This window comes from Solanum stenotomum, chromosome 12 (genome assembly GCF_019186545.1).
Source record: "Solanum stenotomum isolate F172 chromosome 12, ASM1918654v1, whole genome shotgun sequence".
Lineage (NCBI taxonomy): Eukaryota > Viridiplantae > Streptophyta > Magnoliopsida > Solanales > Solanaceae > Solanum > Solanum stenotomum.
In genome coordinates, this window is record NC_064293.1 from 15,130,943 (window position 1) to 15,155,220 (window position 24,278).

The 24,278-nt window shown below is 36.1% G+C and overlaps 1 protein-coding gene across 1 annotated transcript; it reads right to left on the reverse strand.

Moving 5' to 3' along the window:
• On the reverse strand, nucleotides 1-23,897 carry LOC125849306 (uncharacterized). Its single transcript, XM_049529369.1, has 13 exons — nucleotides 23,477-23,897; nucleotides 18,663-19,773; nucleotides 13,498-13,716; nucleotides 7,360-7,586; nucleotides 6,401-6,475; nucleotides 3,824-3,895; nucleotides 3,649-3,747; nucleotides 3,455-3,523; nucleotides 3,265-3,379; nucleotides 2,534-2,602; nucleotides 1,923-2,244; nucleotides 1,632-1,752; nucleotides 1-1,145 (listed from the first exon to the last, which is right to left on the reverse strand). Exons 1-13 carry the CDS (start codon nucleotides 23,621-23,623, stop codon nucleotides 318-320), a joined length of 3,474 nt encoding a protein of 1,157 aa, XP_049385326.1. The 5' UTR covers nucleotides 23,624-23,897; the 3' UTR covers nucleotides 1-317.
• Between the last annotated feature and the right edge of the window lie 381 nt (nucleotides 23,898-24,278).

Sequence of the window (24,278 nt, forward strand, 5' to 3'; positions counted from 1 at the left end):
ACAAGTTTTTATACATTGAATGGGTATGGGTGAACACAACATAAGTTCTGTTCACCTTGACGTTCGAAGAATTAATGCAAGAAAGGAAAAGGTCAAAATAAACCCCCTGGCTAAAAACAAAAAAAAATTAGCTAATGAAATAATATTAGGGAGTACAACTTATCATAATGCTACCTCATTCCACACAGAAAGACTATCTAATCACAACCAATTCACTATCCCTACAACCTAAAAACCTGGCCAAAAATAGTTTTAAATGGAGGGAAAAAAGAAAAAAGAAAGAGACGGCATCCAGAGTAAGGAAATCCATTATCATATTAAAATGCTTTCCAATTATCAGAATCTCTCTTTGGTGTCTGATTCTCCGCAGATGTCTTAAATGGCTCATGAGACCCAAATGGATCAGCATCATCAAAAGATGGGAAACCATGACCATAATCTGAGTCCCTGCTGCTACGGATGGAATCAAACCTTGATAGTGACTCGCGAGCTGGAAAGGCTCCAAAATTATAATCAGAATCAGCTGTGCTGCGGAATGAATCAAACCGAGCAAAGGAATCAGGCCGCTGGAATGAACCATTATCGTATTCAGAGTCTCTGGTGCTGCGCATGGAATCAAATCTTGAAAATTCACGACTACCAAAGAGGCCACCATCTTGCATGTTGAATGAATCATATCTGGAAAAGCTGTTCAAGTGATCTTCAGACAATTCATTAGATCTTCGAGGTGAGTTGGTAGAGCTAAACATAGGTGTGCCTGGAACCGAGTCCGCAAAGGAAAATGGACTCTTTTTCTGGAACATGTTGTCAGCAACAGGCAAGCCACCTGCGTTGTAGGCCGGTGTGCTGGGAACAGAATCAAAGAAGGGACTTGGTCTAGAGAACAAGTTGTCTCCCTGTGGGAATCCAGAGTTGTTACTTGGTGTGCTTGGAACAGAATCAAATAATGGGCTTTGCTTTGGGAACTGGTTCTCTGAGTAACTAAACCCAGTATTATAACTAGGGGTGCTAGGAACAGAATCGAAAAATGGGGCTTGCTTCGGGAATGAGTTGCTGGAATTTGTGGTTCCCGTTTTTATGGGCTTTAGGCCCCAGTCGTCATCATCAAAAAGAGAAGTTTCCTTGTGCTTCTCATCACGAGAATCCTGCAAAATCACAGAAAAGAAGCAAAATATGAAATGCTCCTTCAACTGAGCCAATGAGAAACAAATTATTCTAATCATATCACCGATAATTAGACAATTGCCTAGACCAAGATGCACCAGAAGATGCAGTGACCCCCGGCCGCCAAAAAAAATTAAAAAAAATGGCAAAGAGATGCTACAGAAAAGGTTGTAGTTCAAAGAACCATTGATGATGGACCCTGACAATTATTTTCCTATAGCATAGTAATCGAAAAAGTGAATACATGAACATGTAAATGTATCCATTTGCCTCTTCTTCTTCTTTTTTTCTTTTTTTTTTTTAACTAAAATGAAGATGTATCCATTTACCTTAGCANTTCTAGAATAATAAATAAAACAACTAAAAATATAATTAAATACTTAATTTAAGGGCTTCCAACGCATCCACAACACTCTTCTTCTTCTTTCTTTCTTTTTTTAAACTAAAATGAAGATGTATCCATTTACCTTAGCAGCAGAATTGATGTCCCACGCAGCATCTGCATCATGGTCTGTATCAAATGTACCCCAACCAGATTCATCAAAACTTTTGTCCCCAGAGAACACAGATTCAGCTCCCCAGTGTTCACTGCACTAGTAATACAGAAGTTCAAATTTCTAGAACATTTAACAGTTAAGAGAAACTGAATCCATCAAAGAATACAATTGAATAACAGAAAAGATCTTTCATTATTTGGAGAGCATAACAACACTGTAGATTAAATCACCAAAAAAGAAGGATGAAAACAACCACATTACCTTTGGGCAGCATGGGGAGAACCATCAAAAGTACCGTCCTTCCTATTGAGTGATTCTTCAAATTCCTTTGATGGACTCTCAACTGCATTACTCCTGGTTGGACTATTAGTTGAACTTATTGCTGTATGGGCAGTCTCCACATCACTCATTACAGGGCTTGGCAACTTCTCTGACTTTGCATCAGTGACAGCATCAGCAGATGATTTTGCAGTATCATGGTCATTTAAAGAAGATGCTTTCTCCCGAACCAGTGAAGATTTTGGTTTAGGAGGGGCAATGACATTTTGTACGTCAAGATTGAGCTCTTTCACAAATGTGAATTCTGCGGAGGACAATTATTAAACAATGCAATGAGTTTAAATTTTTGAAACACTTGAAAAAGTTAATAATAGAATTGCTCAAAGTTTAGGGAGGAGAAAAAGTTGATTCAGTCATCTCTGAAGGCACTATGAAAGTTAAGTTTTTTTATCTAAAAATGACAGAAGCTGATCAGGTGGTCTCTGGAGGCACTTTGATCGTAACAAGGTAGCCGTACTGGAAGGTGGGGCTGGATCACCTCCTTTTCAGGGAGAATATCTGTCTTTTGATTAAATATATATCTTACGACGTACCTTCATCGTCAAATTTATCCCACTCTCCATCCCAGTCTGCTGCCCCCTCTTGGATGCCAGGTTGCCAACCTTTAAAATTATTACTAATATGTCAGAAACATTAAAAAAGTAAAGCAATTAAAAACCAGACAGCTCAAGTAAGAAAATACAAGAGTCATCAAAATGGCATGCTATCCCATTTTTCCAACCGACGTCCTGACCATTAGATGAACACACACATCTCTTGAACATCAGAATTAGTCCCAACTCATGATCCAGATACACAAGATTTAAATATAAAGGAATAGGTTTCATTAAAGAAACTAAAATATGTAAATACTCCTTTTTAGTATACGTGCCACAGATTACATCCTCATATGATCAATAGGTGCTATTTTATCTTTATAAACAACAAGATTAGAAAACTACAGAACTGGAACAAATCCTAATGCAGCCAGCAAGATACCCCTACTTAAGTACTACACAGAACTCAGGTGCCAAAAGGAAGGCCAACAAAAACAAAACATAAATGGCACTTTAAAGAACAAATAAACAGGCCAGTAGAACAAAAATTTGTCGCAAATAACAATGACTCAAATAGGGTCAACTCAAAACCAAAAAAAACAGGAAATGCTAGAAATAAATTTACACCAATGTTTTTAATCTGGATTTTATGATATCAAGAATAAAGAACACATAAAATAACTAAATGAAAGCACATATAAGTGCAACAAAAATACAAGCGCCAGTACCAAATGGAAGCTCAAGCAGAGTAGTTGGTTTGGCCCGTAGCCCATAAGTTTTGCAGCGTTCATTCAAAGTTTTCACTTGCCCCTCGAGGTCAGCCTGAATCTGATTAGCACGGTCCTACAAAAACCAGAGACTCGATTTAGATAAGTTCTAGATATCTCCAGCGAATCGATTAGTGGTAAAACATACTACCTGGATACCATCAGTTTTACCATCTTGATCCATTTTGACAATTGTTTTATACAGCTCCATTTTTTTCTCCTGCAAAAGTTTCAGCAGAACACTATCACAACAAAAGCTCTACTAAATTTGCACAATTTACTAGACGCTAATAGAACATAAGAGTTAGTATCAGAACAGTGGGCTAGAAAGAGCCACAGTAGTACTTGAATATCCCGAAACGTGGCCTCCTCAATTGTCAATTTAGAAGCAACATCTCCAGCCTGCTTGTATTTCTGTTCATATTTTTTAGCCAGTACTTCGACCTGTAAAATTGTCAATATTTATTACATCACAAATCATTGGACGTGTGCAAATTTGTTATGCTCAAATAAGTTTTACCTCTCTTTTGTCAGCAGAAGTTCTTGCACTTATCTCATTTAGTCTATTATCACATCGGCTTTTGTATAGAATCTGGTGAAAAAGGCCAACACAAAATGACAGTTTTAGTGATGTGCTTCAACTTCAGATATCCATCAAGGAAACCCACCAATCAGTTACTGAACGGAAATTCACAGCTTCAGGAAGAACAACTTTAGACCAAGGCTATGAATGAATGTATGACATGATACCCTAGAGCATATAAATATATATTCACTAATTACTCAGAACTCAGTAAGCCACAGGACAAAATCTGTTAAGTCGTGCCTGAATGAAATGGAACAACATCAAGCTGTTGTATGAAATATGAATAATAAAAGATTCAAATGGTAAGTGAATTTCAGACTCAAAATTCAAGAATAGTTAAGGAGACAAGTAGAGATAGTGGTGTTAGAGTCCCACATCAGTGTAGGATGTGGTAATTTGTTTCCTTAATGGTCTTGGTCAATCCTCATCTTATAAGCTGGCATTTGGGATTGAGTTATTCCCTAAGTCCATTTCTTATCATGGTATTCTTGGTTTGCCCAATGTTAGGCCCTCATGTTATTATATTGTCCACGCTCCAAATGTTCAGACCTGCGTTTCCCACATCAGCTTGGGATGTAGTGATTTGTTTACTTAAAAGTTTTTGGCTATCCTCACCTCATGAGCTAGCTATTGGGATTGAGTTAGGCCCTAAGTCCATTTCTTATCAAACGGTGACCTGCACTCTTAATCTCAGCTGGATCTTATAATCCAAGATCTCGCTGCATCTTATGGGTCATAATTCTATATTCAGCCAGATCTAGTCTAGTCACATTTGACCCAGCTTCTCTTTCTGCTTCCATTTTTCTTTGCAAAGTTTATCTCAATCTAGCACTAGACAACGGAAAGGGCCTGCTTATCACCCACAACTATTTAGTATTTAAAGGTTCCTGTTGTTAGAACAGCATGCCAGAATATTGCAGCAGTGAAAAGTTCAAAGAAGAAAAAGTAACAGATGCTGCCTGTCCATCCATCGTTCTGCTGTCTGCTAGTCTGATGCTATGCTTCTGAGTTATGTGCCAACTGACTTCTTAAATTGCATACTTTGTCTCTGCCTCTCCCCCTCTTTTAAGACTTCGCAGCTTCTAAATTTTTTGTTTATTTTTCGTTTAAATGTATTGCTTTCTTTCATATTGTGTTTGAACTTCATTACCCTTTCCTTGGGTTCACCATGAATTAGTTAATTCATTCGCATAAAAAAGGTATGTAGAGTTAGTTTCCATGCACTTTCAAATTTATTTCCTAACCTCAACTTCTGTTTCGTGTTCAATAAGTGATTCACTGATTGAGCATTTGGACTCGCATATCTTAACTTGAGAAGTATGAAAGTTCTAACACATCTTTAAAATGAAGCAAATTAATGAAAATATGAGGGAGCATTACAATCACTACAGTTTCAATGCTTAGCGACACTATACACCCAGTAAACACAACCATCTCCATCTATTGGATGATATTGCTCACCTAGCAAAAATGAGGAAAATGCAAACTCAGCATGCAATCCCAGTTTTAAAGTCCTATATATGCTAGGCGCTTAAGCACTAAAAAACCACATACCATCATAGAAGAAATGTGTAAAGTATTCCTAGTTTCCTCCATCTCAATGTTGACCATAATATACCCAACAAAAAAATGGTTATGGTTAGACAGACTTATGAAATAGTTTATCACATAAGTAGACCAGATCAAACCGCGTATGGGATTCCGACACATGACGATCATTTCAGCCACTGAAATTTCGGTCCATTTCTCCGATTCCCCTTCTTTTCCCTCTACTTCTCCCCCTCCCTAGCAATTCCTTTTTTTTTCCTTTTTGCGCAGAACAAGTATCAAGAACCTTATTCAAAAAGCATAGTTAAATTTATCGATAAAATTATGCAAGAGCAGCAAGAGCAATGCAAAAACAAGTTTATAATAATAATTGCTGCTGATTCTGAATCAGGTATAGATGCCACTTTCAATCAATATAGCAGAACTTTACCTTTAAAATTTCACAAACAACTAGCCTAGTAAATTATACTTGATTTTTGAAGATGATGCCATAACACAATGCGAAAAAACATATTGACATGAAAAACAGAACGGTGAAAAGTTCCAACTCTCAGATCGTGCTTTATTCACACCCTCGGAACATTGCACAAGAGAGACACAGGTACAAGCACTAATCTGTGTTTGAGCTATGTTTAGCGCAAACTTTACCAAGAATCCAAGCTGACATGCAAAGTCATCAAAAGAAAGAAACTGAATTATTGCTAGGACAGACGAAATTGGTTGCTATGTAGCTTCTAGTCTGTCACTGATTAGGTCAGTAATGAGATAACAAGTTATACAAACTGAACACAATCTGTAGTACATAACCAGGAAATTCAACCATGGGAATAACACCTAATCTATCCCCCAAGGGGCATGGAGTAGAGGGCCTAATTTCAGGATTTATACTCCAGGTTCAAAACATTGAGAGATATCTGAATAAAACCGAGAGGACTTTAGGTATGTAATAATCAAAATACTCACTATTTCTTGCATCTTTGCATGGTAGAACTGATTCTTTTCTTTGGCCTCTAAAATTTCCTTCTCCAGTTCCATGACCTGTGATTGGCATTATAGTATATCAGATAAAAGGAATATATGTCAATTATTAATGGCTTTTACAAGTACTCACCAATAAATCAAGCTTTAACTGACAAATGAAATTGGAATCTTAAGCATCAAGTTAAATCAACTTCTTATAAGTCAAAAATGAAGATCATCATTAATCCTTAATAGCAGAGGAGATAATAACTGGTAAAGATTATTACCAATGTCTTCATAGCATCAAAGTAGCATTTGCAATTCCACAAAGTCCAGAAGATATCATGAGCATGTGAGAAGTATCTAAAAATTCTGCTTATGAAACTATGATGGACCATACACCATGCCAGTAGCATATATATTTTTCACAATCTGAAGCAAGTATAAATGCTTTGCTCAGCAAAGTCACAGTGTTGCTACACCAATAAACAATCTTTCTATCCTTAAGTTTCTAATCAGAATTACTTGATGGTCTTCCGATACATCAGATGCAAAAAGAAAAGGTAAATACAAACAAATGTCGAAACAAAAGAACATGGAAGACACCAGACAATCTCTTGGAAGATCTACCCAAATATGATGTTCATATGTGAGTCATGTCCGCTATTAATTTATTGCAAGGCAAAAACTACATCATACCACATCTGTGTACATTACAGATTACACATGTCAATAAGTAGACATTTGATACGAGATTCAACAAAATGACCACTACTCTATTACCTAGTGAAAAACATCCATCCCAAATATTGTTTCTCTCACTTCTGTTCATAATTCAGGCAGTAATCATGGGAAAGAAGAGAAGAAAGGGGGTTTCAGACAAATAAAGGCGAGCAGAGAAAACATTTGAAAGAACATTTTTAAAACTGGTAACAGCATTTGAAAGAACATTTATAGTCGACCTTCTTCTCTGCATCAGTTGCTTCCTGGAATTTTGTGTTCAATGAATCCTGTTCCTCTGTGCTAAGTTGGTCAATCAGATGCTTCTCCAATACTGGAACTTTAGGCTTCTGTTTACTAGGCTGCACAGCTTCATCGGGCTGGGGAATGGGTACTGGACGTGGAGGCCTCCTTGGAGCACCAAAAGCAGCTTGTCTTGCACCACTTGGCCCCTGTGTTTGCTGGAAACCTGTGGGAGGAAGAAATGACGAGACTAACACATTAGTGAAAAGTTGGAAGTCGCAAGTGAGATTCATGATATAGATACTGCATAAGAAATACTGAAGGCCTTGGCGATTGACATATTAGTTAGCTCACTCTTGTAATGCCTTTAAATTGTAATATCAATTTTTCACCATGCAAAAGGAATCTGAAAATACTATTTAAGGTTTACCTTCCTTCTCAAATTCAATAACATAGAGATTGATCTGAAATTCTTACCTCCCTTAAAGAATATGGCAAGTTTCTATAATAAAAAAAAATCATCTACCACATTCATCTACTGCATTCTCTTTAGACATTCATCTACTATGTTCCTTTAACAGATGACAGAGCATTGCTCTAGTACAAACAAAAATGTCCCCATAAACTTTCTGCTTGATTCCATCCACATGATATAGTACACTAACAGCAAATACAAATACATGTGTGCTTATCATGTACTTAAATAAGTTAATATGAACAAAAAATGTAAGGAATATAAAATCTCATAAATTTCGTACTTGCTCAATGGAAGGTTTTATATTAACAAAATCTAAAATTCAAAACCACAAAAATAATATTTCTTTTACAAGTCTAAACCACAATAATGATATTAACCACATTAGATCAAAGAAGAGAGTTTATTAGTCAAACTTCAAAAAAAAAATTAGCATCCCATTTCGGGAACTTGTACCTTTTAGGATTAATATTGTTTATAAAAAATGAAAACATAGAATTATCTTGCTCCTACAAACTCTAAAACTATGACAACTCCTAAATGCACCCCAACATCCCTTCAAATTCTCCTTCCTTTGTTGAACTTCTATTTTATATCTCCGATTGTGTTAAATAATTAGGCATGATTTTAGGATACTTTATCATTCCTTTTCCTAACGTAATTATAGGAATTTAATATTTCATTTTATTGTAATTGGTCGTCTTTCCTTAATTAGTTAGGGACCATTTGGTTACTGGATAAGGACAAAGTTAATACATGAATAAATTCATGTATTAATTTTATACCATGTTTGGTTTGAAAATAGAATAAAAGTTATTCATGTATTAAATTTTATACAATGTTTGGTTGGTGTGTTTCCAAATATTGTATAAAAGCTATTCATGTATTGATTTTATGTGGTGTTTGGTTGTGTTTTTGTAATTCTACATAGCTAATACTCAAATAACTTATGAGGAAAGCTATGTATAATTTTATGTGGGTAAGAAGGTATAAGTTATGACGTATGAGAGTATTAGTTATACATGGATTAAATTAATAAAATTACATATCTACCCTTAATTTGTTTGTAAATAATGTGTATTAATTTACAAGATTAAGGAGTCGACTAAACTATTTCTTAATTATTTTTTTGAAAAAAGACTAAGCTATTTCTGTACCTCATTTTTTTTCAGTTTTGTCATCCCCACCCCCACGCACCCCACACACCAGAACTGTTGCTTTTTATTATTTCTGCATCATAGTTTATAGTTAGTGGACAGGTGATACTTTGCTGCATTTTGGCTTGTTTATCAAGTATACTGCTATCATTTTTTAGATTTTAAAATTTCCAATTTTGTTAAAAAAAAAAAAAAGAAATATATTCATTTACAACAAGTTAAATATTTAATAAGTAATAATTTATCTGTTGTAATTTCTACATAACTAAATCATACATAATAATACCGATATAACTATTATTTGCATAATTAAACCTACATAACTAATACATGCATAACTAATACATCCATTACTAATACCTACATAACTAATACCTGCATAACTAATACCAAAAAATTTTATTATGGTAGAGGCCCAACCAACCAAAGTTGTGTGAGGTTCCACCCATTTTTTGACTTGTGGATCGTGGGGCCCAAGCTATCAATTAAGGCTGAAAAATGAAACCAAAAGGAGAGAGAATGTAAAGTTTGAGTGGGAATTGCAAGACAATTGTGGGGTCCACGTCAACTTCAATTAAATAAATTAAAATATTATATTGAAAGTGGAAAAGTGCACAGTAAAAAAGGTAAGGAAGGGAATAAAACGTCATACTATTAGCTGATCAATATTTTTATTTTCTATTTTATAAAATAAAAATTATGGTTTAGATACAATTTCAATTGACCACTACTTTATTTGATAATAATAAACTTTGCATGTTTTTTAAGAAATAATAATAATTTATATATATGTCATACTCTATTACTAAGCTAGCGGTTGACTATAGATTTTCAAATACTTTTGTCAAGTTATTTTTGCGTGAAGTTTCATCATGTGTTTTATCATAGATTTTGAGACAAATATTCAACTTTTTAAAGAAATATGATTTATATTTCTAGATTCTAAAAACTATTAAAAATATCCGTAATTTTGTATAATCATTTTATGAAAATGCATGACAACAAATATAATTAATATGAATTTAAAAGGAAAAAAAAAAACAAAAGAAAAATATCATTAATTTTTATATGAAAAAGTATTATTAATACTTGTTATTGAAAGTCACATCGGATAACAAGCCTAAATGAAAATTGTATAATATATATATATATATATATATATATATAACTATATAAGTTTTATACAAAAAACTACGACTGAAACTCAATCCAAATTATAAACGATGGGTGTTATTATTTATTAAAACCACCCATGTTGAACTCTATTTAACACTTATTTAACGTGTTGAATTGAATATCTATTAAAAAATATCATTCTTATATTGAAATTTGTTTACACTCTATTTTCTTTAAACTCGCGTTACTTTTAAAAATAGTTCTATATTACAAGATAAAATAAGATTTGTGTATATTTTATTGTCTTCAAACTAATTTACTATTAACGTCAAATACCAAATTATAAAATAAAAGTTTAAAGAAAATAAAAATATTGATCAGCTAATAATATGACTTTTTATTCCCTTCCTTACCTTTTTCACTGTGCACTTTTCCACTTTCAATAAAATATTTTAATTTATTTAATTGAAGTTGACGTGGACCCCACAATTGTCTTGCAATTCTCACTCAAACTTTACATTCTCTCTCCTTTTGGTTTCATTTTTCAGCCTTAACTGATAGCTTGGGCCCCACGATCCACATGTCAAAAAATGGGTGGAGCCTCACACAACTTTGGTTGGTTGGGCCTCTACCATAATAAAATTTTTCAACTAATACCTACATACCTAATACCTACTTAACTAATACCTGCATAACTTTAACCAGTAACCAAACGACCCCTTAGGAGTCACTTGTACAAATACTTCTTCTCATGGGATGTAAAGATATACTCCATTTGTCATTTTATGTGGCACCCTTTCCTTTTTAGTCCATCCCAAAAAGAATATCACCTTACTATGATTAGAAACAATTTAACTTTAAAATTCTACTTTTACCATTAATGAAATGTTTCTCAGCCACATAAATATCTAAGGATTGTTGTAGATCACAAGTTTCAAAAGTCTTCCGTTTTTTCTTAAACACCGTGCCAAATCAAATGGTGCCACACAAAATGGGATGGAGGGAGTACTAAAATACAAAGAAGCGTTTTCCTCTTTCTCAAATAATACATGGCATCAAAGTCATTGTTGTCGTCTGAAGTGAGCTTTTCTCCCTTGCAGCATTAGGATTCCTTTTCTTTCAAAAAGAGGTCGAGTTTTCTCCTTCCTTGAAGTTGTCCACAACTAAAACTCTATTTTTGTCAGTGTTCTATAAATCTAACACCACCATAGGTTCCAGCTAACAACGAAGACCAAACCTCAATTGTCTACAGCCAAAATCGACGCTGGACATGCCATCACGCACCACCAGAAGATTTGGCTCCCATGATGCGTAACCATCACGTGTCGATGCGCGAGGCTACTTTCGACGGACTTTTTCGAGATTCTTTCTTGCTTGGCTTTGCCTGTCAATTCCAAGCCTACCCACCAAGTTTTGGATTTTTTCGATCATCGGAACTAGGGTTCCGTCGAGGAAAACCTGGTTTTCTGGTGAGAGACCCATTCGGCGATTTTTTCCATTTTTTTCTTTTTCACTAGTTTGAAGATAAGTTCCTTCTAAATTCGAGGAAAGTCTATTTTCTGATCTAGAGTCCTATTTAAACTATGGGAACACAAAAAGGTGGTAGATAATAACTCTCACAAATTAGTGTTGTAAAAGGATACGAATATTGATAAACAGCTGCATTAGAAAGAACGAAAAACCAAAAGTCAAGGTGCATAGCGGTCTTGGGTTGATACGTGCCTTGCATGGTCAAATCGTGTTTGCTTTTAGTTAAATCTAAAATACTACATAGGTTAGATTTTCTGGAGAAAAGAAAGCACCTATTGTGACTAACACTAACAATGGTCAATTGGTGTACTTCTGTAGTAATTGCATCCAAAGTATTAGAGGGTTTGTCAAAAAGAATCTAAACACCTATCTCCCTCATAAACTATCTAAGAATAGGGTGATGTCCCCCGGATCCTTGGGAATGGTCAATGGGATTTTAATAATTCTGTTGTTATGACATGGCTTTTAAATACTATGCATCCCCGAATCCCTAACCAATATCTATTGCTTGATACTGCTGAAAATATCTGGAATACAACTAAGTAAACTTACTTTTTTTTTTGACAAAGAACTAAGCGAACTTACTCACGCAAGGGTAATGATGCCAAGATCTCTGAGATTTGAAATAAAATTCATGCCACTTAGCCAGCTGAGTTGATTATCACTGTTCATTATTCCGAGTTAATGGGTTACAGCAGGAGATTGACTATTACCAGGATCTCCAAGCAAAGTGTACCGATGATGCAATTTTCTTTCAACAATTAATTGAAAAGGAAAGAATATATAATTTTTTGGCAGGTTTGAACCAAGAGCATCATATTAGGGTTCAAGTTCTTAGCAAAGCTCATTTTCCTTCTCTTGCTGAGAGCAAAATTTATTCATGCAAGGTAGTGATGCCCAGATCTTTGAGATCTGAAATAAAATTCATGCCACTATGCAAAGTAGTTCACTATCACTTATGATTATCATTATCATTATCATTATCATTATCATTATTATTATTATTATTACTATTATTCCGAGTTAAATGGTTATGGCAGGAGATTGACAATTACCAAGATCTCCATGCGAATCATACTGATGATGCAATTCCCTTTCAACAATTGATGAAATAGAAAAAAATCTATGATTTTCTGGCTGGTTTGAACTAAGAGTACAATTAGATCAGGGCAAAGTTCCTTTTCTTGCTCTTGAGGATGCATACTCAAATATTTGACTCCTCTGTTCAACAGGAAGAGAGCTGATGAGGTGTCATGTTGTATCAGGCTCCAATTGAAAAGTTGGGGTTAACAGTCTCTCATGAACAACTAAAGGCAATCACTGTCGTGCCAGATTTTAATAGCACACTCATATATATTATGTCTATGATGCACGCTCCAGTTAGAAGCATCCCTAATAATACAACTGCATTATTTACTGTGTTTTCATAATCATTTATCCAAATTCCACCCATTTTTAATTGGGCAAGCTGGACAGGATACTTGCATTTCTATCCATTTTTCCATCACTGGATGAGGCCTAAAACTAATGGTACAGAAAAAAGATAAATACAACTACACTGCCACAAAACTGAGAACAAGCTCCCCATTCAATCAAGGAATTTTAGCCCCAAATTAGTTTCTCTCCTAGTAATACTGAAAAGATCACTGTATATTTACTCATATTAGTTATTCAAATTTAAGTAAATTAATAATAATCCAAACCAATATGAATATATTATCTGTAACTGTATATAAAGTGAGAAGGCCAAAGTACTATGTTAGTTAATGAATAACTTTTCCATATGCACGTGTACATGATTGGCTCACAAGCCATGTCCAAGGCATGTATGTGCATAGTGTAAAAAGGGTGAAACATACCTGGTGTCTCTCTCCAAGCTGTCGAACCATGAGATCCTGTAGGCTGGCCAGAAGCAGGCAACGGTGACTCGTCAAAGATAAGATTAGCTGGAAGGACTGAAGGAAGAGAGCGACCTTCCCTGTGTCGCTCCATCAGGTAGAGTGCAATGCAGAATTCCCTCAAAGAAAGCATGCTGTCATTATCTTGATCTGATAAATCCCACACCTGTTTTAAGACCTCTGGGAAGTGAAAAACAAACTGCATTAATGTCTCATAGGACCAAGTAAATACCAGCTTGAATTTAAGATAGAAAACAAGATAATCTAAGATAATTATAGGAAAGATTCTCAAAAGAGTAAAGAGATATGCTATCACACTCTAAGTAGGTTGTACAAACAATGTCTCAAAGCACCAAGTGACCAACAGCTTAGCATTGTGACAAAGTAAATACGATGCCTCAAAACAATTGTAGCCACAATTCTCAAAGAAGTGAGAATGATATTCTCTACCACTACTCTGTTCTCTTTCCTTTTCGATACTGTTTGCTCTATGACTACAATTCACCATCATTGTCAGTATTTGTTACAAAAGCTACTAGCTGTAGAATGGAAAATGTTGTCTTTGGAAGCCTAAAGTCATAACTCCAACTATGAAACCTCTCTGTTCAAGGAAGAAATGTGATTGGTGAATTCCATAATTTGCCCGTTTATACTCTATGGACAACTATCTTATTATCATAAGTTATATTTCATATGTGTTTTTTATGGTATTAGAAGTAATTATGGTAGTTGCAGTAAGTTTCAGATCGTTAGTCACTTGAATAGCATACAAGGTCCAAATCTGTCTTTAGTAACTTAAGATCAAGGTTGTTATCCTCAAGCCCCACGTTTATTCGAAATTCATTTGCAGCTTATTTTCAAATGCACCCACAGTAAGGTGCTCAACAGTGTGAATTACACCAGGTTGTCTATAAAATTAACCAGTGATAAGTCAACAACTTGTTAAATGCTTCAAACTTATAACAAGTAACTATGCAGTGTCTACAGAACCAACTCTATATACAAAGTAAAACAATTGTTTTTTTTATCCTATAAAATATGCAAATTGGATGTAGAGAAAGTTTTTGACCAATGAACTAGTCCTATCTCATTTCCATACACAGACAAACGGGTCTTGGTGAAAGATGGATTAAATGGATCAAGTTCACTATTTCAACTGTGAAATATTCCATTCTCATCGATAAAAGTCCAATTGATTTTTCCTCACCTCAAAGAGGATTAAGGCAGGGAGAACCACTCTCTCCTTTGCTCTTTATTTTAGCAATGAAGGAATTGAGCAGAATGCTAGACAAGGCCAAACAAATGCAATGGATAAGTGGTTTTGATGTGGGAAGAGTTAATCCAGTGAACATCTCTCGACTGCTTTATGCAGATGACACTCTCATTTTCTGTGGGGCAGACAGGAATCAAGTTTTTTTTTTTAAATCTAACTTTGTTTATTTTGAAGCAATTTCAGGTCTTCACATTAACATGTTCAAAAGAATAATGTATCCTATTAATGTGGTGAACAATATGGAGGAACTAACAGAGATCCTAGGCTGTGGTATTGGATCTTTCTCAACCACCTACCAAGGCCTCCCACTTGGGGATAACTTTAAATCGTCTTCCATATGGAGTGGAGTATTAGAAGAGTTTGAGAAGAAGCTTGCATCCTGGAGAATGCAATATCTCTCAATGGATGGTAGGTTAACAAAAATAAACAGTGTGCTTGGCAGCATTCCTACCAACTCCATGTCACTATTTCCCCTTCCAGGCAAAACTTTGGAGCAACTGGATCAAATCAGGAGGAACTTCTTGCAGGAAGGGAACAGTACTGAGCACAAATTCCATTTAGTTGAATGGGATAAGGTGATACTGCCAAAGTACCAAAGTGGGCTGGGCATCAAGGATCAGGTCAAGCACAATAGATGTCTTCTAATGAAATGGTTGTGGAGACATACACAGGAGGACCAAAGTCTTTGGAAGGAAGTGGTTAGGGAAAAGCATGGAAGCCAAGACCACTGGAGTACTAAACAAGCAATTGGCCCACGTGGAGTAGGAATTTGGAAGTGCCTAAGTAGGCTTTGGGATGAATTCTCACGGAATCATCAACTCATTGTTGGAAATGGTCAGCATGTCAAGTTTTGGAAGGACAGATGGCTAGGAAACACCACTCTAAAGGGTGATTTCTTGGGAGCCAGATGCAACAGTGCAACATTTGTAGAAATGGAATTTTTTTAATCTAAACTTTCAGAAGGAACTTGCAAGATTGGGAAATAGAGGATTTTCTCAAACTATTACAAGCTCTAAATGGGTTCATAGGAAATGACATTGCACCAGACCAGTTTAGGTGGGGGCATACTGATGGATGGAAGTTCAGAGTGAAGGCAGCCTACAAGATACCAATGGACCTGAATGTCATCACTGACAACTGGCCTTGGAAGCTAATCTGGAAGGTCAAACTTCCACCCAAAATTGTTTGTTTTAGCTGGACAGCAATGCATGAAGCCTGTCTAACACAGGACAACTTTGCCACATGTGTAACAGAGAAGCAAAAACTCATAGCCATCTGTTTCTCCAATGCCCGGCTGCCACAGACTTATGGTACATGTTCCTCACCCTAGTTAGAATAATAATAGGTATATACAATCCTACTTAGAATAGAAATGGGAATAGTAATAGTAATAAGAATAATATATAGTGGCCTACTTAGAAAAGAATTGTATTGCAGTGTCCTAGTTGGAAAAGGTGTCTATTGTAGTGTCTATAAATAGGGTTTCTCTGTAATAATGTAGACAACAACAATTCAATAATATTCTTTTTCAATATTTCTCACATGGTATCAGAGCCTCTACGATCTTGGTAGAAAATCAAAGAGGTTCCGCTGCCGGAGGGTGGCACCCATATATGTTGCCCGTCTAGCCAATGATTATGTTAGGAAAAGTTGGGTCACCGTATTCTGGTGACTATTTTCTCATATCTAATTTGTGTAGCACCGTGCCATCATTCCGGTGACTACTTTCTTATATCTAATTTGTGTAGCACCGTGCCATCATTCCGGTGACTACTTTTTCATATTTAATTTGTGTAGCACCATACCATCATTCCGGTGACTACTTTTTCATATTTAATTTATGTAGCATCGTGCAATCTTTCCGGTGACTACTTTTTCATATCTGGCTTGCGTAGCACCGTGCCATTTTTTTGGTGACTACTTTTTCATATTTAATTTGTGTAGCACCGTGTCATCCTTCCGGTGACTACCTTTTTTGCATATTTGATTTGTGTAGCACCGTGCATCTCTCCGGACTACTTTTCATATTTAATTTGCGTAGTACCGTGGATTTTTCCGAAGTACTTTCTCATGTCTGAGTTGCATAGCACCGTGTGTCTTTTCAGTTACTCCTCAGATTTGATTTGCATAGTTCCATTCATCTTTCCGGTGACTCCTCAAATCTGATTTGCGTAGGGTTGTGCCATCATTCCGACCTTACCCATATTATTTCTCTTTTTCAATAGGGTTGTGCCATCAATCCGACCTTACCCATATAATTTCTTTTTTTTCAGTAGGGTTGTGCCATCATTCCGACCCTACTCATATTATTTCTCTTTTTCAATAGGATCGTGTAGTCAATCCAATCTTTCCTATACAATTTCTATTTTCCAGTTGGGTCGTGCCATCATTCGGACCCTACCTATATAATTTTATTTCTTAGATTGTGGTCATTTTCAACTATCAATTCTAATACTCCGACATATGAGCATGTTTCGGCCAGTTTTTCGGTGACTTTCTTGTTTAATATCGACTCATCTATTGATTCCAACATGATCCATACACTTTATACTAGATTTTGAGCACTTTCGGCGACCGTTGCATTGTGAAGAAGTCTATATGGAGCAACCACCTAATTTTGTTACTCAGGGGGAATTTAATAGTCTTGTATGTCGATTGTGTTAGTCACTCTATGGCCTAAAATAGCCTGTGCAAGCTTGGTTTGGAAAGTTCAACACTGTAATTTATCACTCTGTGTGTTATCGGCATTATGCATCAAATCCGGTATTTCATGAGAAGACTAAGCACATTGAGATTGAATGTCAATTTTGTGAAGCTGAGTGATCAACTTGCAGATATCTCACCAAGCTTCTCATCAGTCCTTGTATTAATTATATTTGTAACAAGCTAGATACATATGATTTGTATGCACTAGCTTGAGGGGGAGTGTTAGAATAGTAATAGGTATATACAATCCTACTTAGAATAGAAATGGGAATAGTAATAGTAATAAGAATAATATATAGTGTCCTACTTAGAAAAGGATTGTATTGCAGTGTCCTAGTTGGAAAAGGTGTCTATTGTGGTGTCCATAAACAGGGTTTCTCTGTAATAATGTAGACAACAACAATTCAATAATATTCTTTTTCAATATTTATCACATTTTTGGCCTCAGATGGGCAATGCCTAACACTATCAGGAAAGTTTTTGAATGCTGGAGCCACTGGAAAATTGACGGCACCATCAAAAAGATTTGAAGATGATACAACTGCCATCTTATGGACTATCTGGAATGAAAGAAATAGAAGATGTTTTGATGGCCTCTCAACTAGACAATCTATGCTCAAAGCTAAAAGTCTTTTTGTATTTATATAGTTGGGTTTTTTTGTCCCCAATGGATTCCCCTGATAGATTTTTAGATTTTGCTTACTCTATGATAGTGTACTAGAGATAACATACTATGTGCTCACTCTTTTGTAACTACTTTGCATCTTCTTGATGCCATGAATAGAATCAATTACTTCATCTAAAAAAAGCAAACTCAAGTTAATTTCCATAACCTTGACTTTGAGAGGTGTGTTAGAAGTATAGTGTTACTGTTAGAAATAGAAAATAGATAAATAAACATTTTTAAAAAAAAGAATATTAGAAGAGTTAAGTTAATAACTTAGGTATTCTTTCAGCTTAAACATTTTTGTGTAATATTTTTGACACCTAATAGGTGTATCTTGTATTCATTTAAGCTGGCATTTTGAATTCAAGAAAAAAGTTCAAGATGCGTATAGCAAACCTAAGTGCTTACTCTTTGTTACAAGAAGGCACTAACAGAAGGTACATGGAATCTCAAAGCTAAATCAGAGACAGAAAATCGCACCTCGGGGAAGCTTCCAACTTAGAAACAAGCTACGTGCCTCTGTGCCAGTAATTTTTCCATCCCTATCTGTGTCCACTGCCATAAATACTTTGCTATACTTCTGATAATCAGACTGCGTAATCCTTGGCCACAGAAGCTGAGGTTGACCAGGAAGAGAATTTCTGCCTGCACTAGAATTTGCAGAAGAACTCTGCACTGGGACCTGTTGGTTCGGCCTCGCAGTCAAATGAGCTTGCTGATGCTGGTGTACCAGCTGCTGAGGAAGCGTAGTCTGCAAATTAACTGAGTTAGCCTTTACAGGAGGTTGGGCATCTATAGATGCTCGGTCTGTGGCTGATGAAACTGCTAAGCTGCTAGCTGAAGATATAGTTGGTGTGGAGCTTTGATTTGGTTGAACTGATGCAACTGAAAAAACATCTCCAAAGAGTGAATCCGATGGAAATCCATTTCCTGCGACTGAAACAGCTTTAGTAACCTTGGCATCAGGCAGGTTACCATGCGACAATGTTGCATTATTTGATTTTGATAGATCTGGTTGCACTGATGACGTGGTTGTTTGTTGTGTTTGTTGTGCAGAAGGTGTTAATACAGCAAGACCAAATGCATCCTGACTTCTAGAACTGACACTTGTATTAGGAGCTTGGGAATTAGCACCTGCTTGTGAGCCACCATTCTGACCAGCAAACAAATCAGTGGAACTGGGAGGGCGAGAAGCTGCAATAGTACTTCCAACTAGCATTCCTTGACCGGAAACATTTGGTTGAGATTGGAAACCAGGGCTAGGATTTGAGGGCCTAGGAGGCCCCACATAACTTTGCTGAGCTGGTAAGCCTTGTTGACCCCTAACGCCAAAAGTTTGAGCTGCTGTTGGAGTAGCACCACCAACTGGAGGAACTGTAGAACCAACCTTATTAGTTGGTTGAGGACCTGGTATGACTGCAAGGTTTATTTGGGGAGCAGGAATTTTGGCTGAAGCTGGAGTGAATAGTGCAGCCTTCACTATTTCAGGAGTCAACTCTCGTTTTTGTGCTACCGTAACAAGCTTGAGAGCATTATAAAATTCTTGGCGACTAAGGTAGCCAGTACGACTTTGATCAGCATATGTCCATATCTACATAATGGAAAAGAAATGTGAATTTTAGTATTAACTATTAAGAAAATAATAGGAGATCAATAGCTCCAGATATCTAACACGGGTCACGGAGACTACATAAACTACTTCTTCCCCATCTTGACTATGTTGAACTTGATATCTATACCTGACTTTTGGCAAGCAGCATATTTATTATAGAGCTAATTAATACATCACCTGCTGTCATATTAAGGCATGGTTCATCAAGCACAGGCCGAACCATAAAGTTATTTTCTACTCTTTTTCCTCTTCTGAAGTAGCTCCAATATATTTTATTTTTTTTGACATAGGTAATTGTTTCTATTTCTGAACACAATATATGGGTTGTACTAAAACCATATTTACAAAAAAACTCAAAATCTACTATCCTATCCTTGTAATGAGTCTAAGACATCAATGATAGAGACAGTATGTATATCTGGTTACACCAAAAACATAAAGTTAAAATACAATTCATTTTGACTTGTTCTATAGTATTCTCCATATTCTCAAAGACTCTAAGGTTCCTCTCCTTCCATATTGTCCACCATATAGCTGCAGGTACAATTCTCCAATTGTTTCTGTTTTTAGCGTGAACTCCTGCTTCTTCCCAACTGTGTAATGCTTCTGTGATTTTCCCTGGCATGGACCAAGATATGTTTTTGAGACATAGGAATAATCTCCATAGTTGACTTGTGACCTTGCAATGTATAAATAGATGAACCACTGTTTCTACAGTTTCCCCACAAAAAAAACATCTCAAACATAAAGGGATCCCCTTTTTCATCAAGTTATCTTGTGTCAGCACTACTTCCTTAGCCAATAACCAGACAAAGCAAGCTACTTTGTGTGGGATTTTGGCTTTCCAAATGTGTTTCCAAGGCCATCGAAGTATTTGCTGGTTTGGTTGGTTCATCTTCCTGTAGGCTGCATTTACTTTAAAAGTCCCGTTACTATTTCCCTGCCACTGTAGGATGTCTTGTCCAGCCTTCAAACCACTGAATTGGTCAATGGTGCTGAAGAATTTTGCTACTCTTGGTATTTCCCAATCATTGAGGTGTCTCCTGAACACAAAATTCCACCCTTGAGGTGTCCACAATTCTGCTATTGTGCTCTGTTGATGTAAAACTAAGTTTAAATATCTAGGAATAATGTCTCCATGTTGCCTGCTTCATGTCATCCTTCCAGAAGACAGTTTTAACTCCATCTGCCACTTTGACTATGGTATTAACTTTGAATTCATTCCACAAAATTCTGATAGATTTCCATAAGCTGACACCATAAGGAGTAGTGATCTCCTTTGTCATCCAATTATCGTTCTCCTCATATTTATCTTTAATGACTCTAACCCATAGACTTCGATTTTCATTTGAATATTTCCATAGCCATCTCATTCTTAAAGCTTTACTCTGATTCTTCAGATTTTTGATCCCCAATCCCCCAAATCTTTTCTCATTGATCACTGCCTTCCATTTGACTAGGTGGTAACCCTTCTTGTCTTTGTTCCCTTGCCATAGAAATTTCCTCCTGATGCTATCCAACCTATGATTCCTGGTGGGATAGGAAATAATGACATCATATACGTTGGAAGTGCATCAAGCACAGAGTTTAGCAAGGTCAATCTTCCACCCATGGAGAGATATTGGGACTTCCACCTTGCTAACTTCTTCTCACATTTCTCAATCACCCCATTCCAGATTTCCATAGACATAGACTTGGCCCCCAAAGGCAATCCAAGGTAGATAGTTGGTAGAGCACCCACTTCACACCCTAAGATTGTCTTTAAGATCTCCATGTTTGGCACTTCATTAACCGGGTATAAGAAGCTTTTCCTCCAGTTAACATGTAAACCTGACATTCCTTCAAATAGTACCAAGATCAGTCTCAGTAGATGCTCTTCTTCAGCATCACAGAATATAAGTGTGTCATCTGCATACTGAAGATGAGTTATCTTCAAGCTATCCCTTCCAGCTCTAGCAACCTCAAATCCTCTTAACCAACCTTCCCTGTTTGAGTAGCTCCAATATATTTTACTAACTAGTTCCTGGGTTCAATACATCAGTGATCTCTTCCTTCAATATCAGTTTGTGTACCACTATTCTTTTGCATGCATTATAAGAATTGAAACTGAAGGTACCAAATTATCAAAACATAGCGATGGTTTAAGGTGCTCGGACTCGTCACTTTAGTGCCACATACAATGAGTTTTTAAATCAAAACAAAAGCTAGGATTAAATCATAATTTAGGCATATGTCTTTTTTATCATTAAAAGATATTTGCATTAAAAAAAGTCAACAACCACAAGGTACTTTAAAGATATTTACAGGTTAACATTAATGTTGAATGTGCAATGAAATCAAGAAGTCTATCATGTCCTCCATATCATTTGTTATAGCCATGTTACAAAAAAAAAAAAACAGTAAGGTTATGCATCTGTACTTAACAATAATAACATACTCAAACTTGATCTAAAAAATTTGCGCATTTGTTTCCTTCCAAATAGTCCACCAAAATTTACGCATATTTTATAACTCTATTTTTAGATATTTGAATTATTTTTAATCGAATCCCGCACCCGTATCCGTACCTGGATTCATATCCCCAAATTTTAAAATTTAGATCATGAAGGATCCGACCTCTAGATGTGCACCGATATCGGAGACCCACACCCGAGTCTAAGCAACTTATGGCCTATGGTTGTGTCAGTTCATGTAAATATTTTCATCTCACCACTTCAGGAAACTTTTCAGTATCTATTACCCCGCATTCATAATGTTAATTCTCAAGCTCCTGAAAACTGGGGTTCAGTATAATAACTGCCAAAACTTACTTTTTTCTGAACAACCATGTATTCCATCTCAGGACACCCCACCCCACCCCATAATCCATATACTATAATTGTGCAACAAAATTTGCAGCTAAAATGATCTTAAAAAACTACAGCTAGCATTGCAACGACAAAACGAAGCAGCCAACATCATGTAGGGGAACCAACATCTGAAGCACAAATCTCAAAAGATTAGAACAGGTTGTTCAATTCCTATAAAGGTGTCCCGTGATGATGACCATTGCCAACAACGACTGTAGAACCAAAGCTTGCAGTTACTGGAAGAACCGGGAAGGAGAAACACATGGTAAAGAGAGAAAAGGACAGCAAATAGGCTCCTCTCTGAAAGATAGAGAGGGAAACTAGAGTCAGAAGACATGGGCGATCTGCTACTGGTTAAGATTGAATCCATCATTTGGTTTAAGCGAAAACAGTATTAAACAGCCTTTGAATGATTTCAAAACTCCCTTTCAAAAATTTCAACTGAGACTGAACTGTGCCCAAACATAGTGGAATTGGCATAGAAAATTCATACAGCTGACACCACTAGTTTGGGATTGCAGTTTAGAACATCAAATGATACTGAATATTCCAAATCTTCCTAGTTCCTACTAAGCCCACGTAACTCAAACCAATACACCTAATGGACTACAAAAAATAGAGCAAGAAAAATGAATTGAAGTACATTGCAATCACGTGAACTTCAAGCTACATCCAAAATTTAAGCGAATTGAAACAGGACCAGCTTGTGGGAAAATGAAAACTTAGTATGAGAGAAAATTAAACGGATTCTATTTCTTCTCATTGGCGCTAAGGAATTACCGGCAGGTAATATAATAGAGAGGGAAAAGAAACAAATGCAGAAATAAAATAACCTGAGCAAGGACTGGTTGGGGCAAATTTGAGCCTTTGAGAAAGGCAACGGCCTCAGGGCCACTGATCCGACCATCCTGATCCAAATCAGCTCGCCGAAAATAGACGTCGAATTGATCCATATTCGGAGTCTGATTCTGTGCAGCCATTAGTCAATTGAGAAATCGTCCCCGATTGATTGCGGTTCTGAATTAGATCTGTGAGTAAAGCAATCGTTATCGAATCATTTATAGCAAAGTTTGATCTAAAAACTCGAAGGGTTTTAGAATGTCCGCCGACGGCGACTTGCCGGTGCCGGGGCTAAAGAGAATGAATGGGGTAAAGTGAAAAAACAGAGTGCATTCGCCGTGGTTGTTTTATGTGTTGTGATCAAAGCATGGGTTTTCATTTCAATGAATGTTGTTCTTCATTAATTAAATTATTGCTCAAATTTATTCATTTTTCTCCTTTTTGCCATAAATGTTCATTTTTTTCTGATATATTTATTTATTTTCCCCTTCCCAAGCTTTTGTAAAGTTGTAAAATACTACTACTTCCTCCATCCTATATTAATTGTTATATTTTAAAAAATTAATTATTTTTACAATATATTTAAAATCAACGCCTATTAATAGTATTAAAATAAAGGCCTCAAATTAAAGACATAAGAACGTGCCTATTGCTGCTATGGGAGTAGTAAAATTATTGAAGGTTAATATGACATGATATGATTATGGACCTTTGCAGATTTATCATGAAAATTAAATGATCCTTAATGGATAAAAGGTCAAAATTAGATGGTTTCTGGATGAGCAAACAGAATTA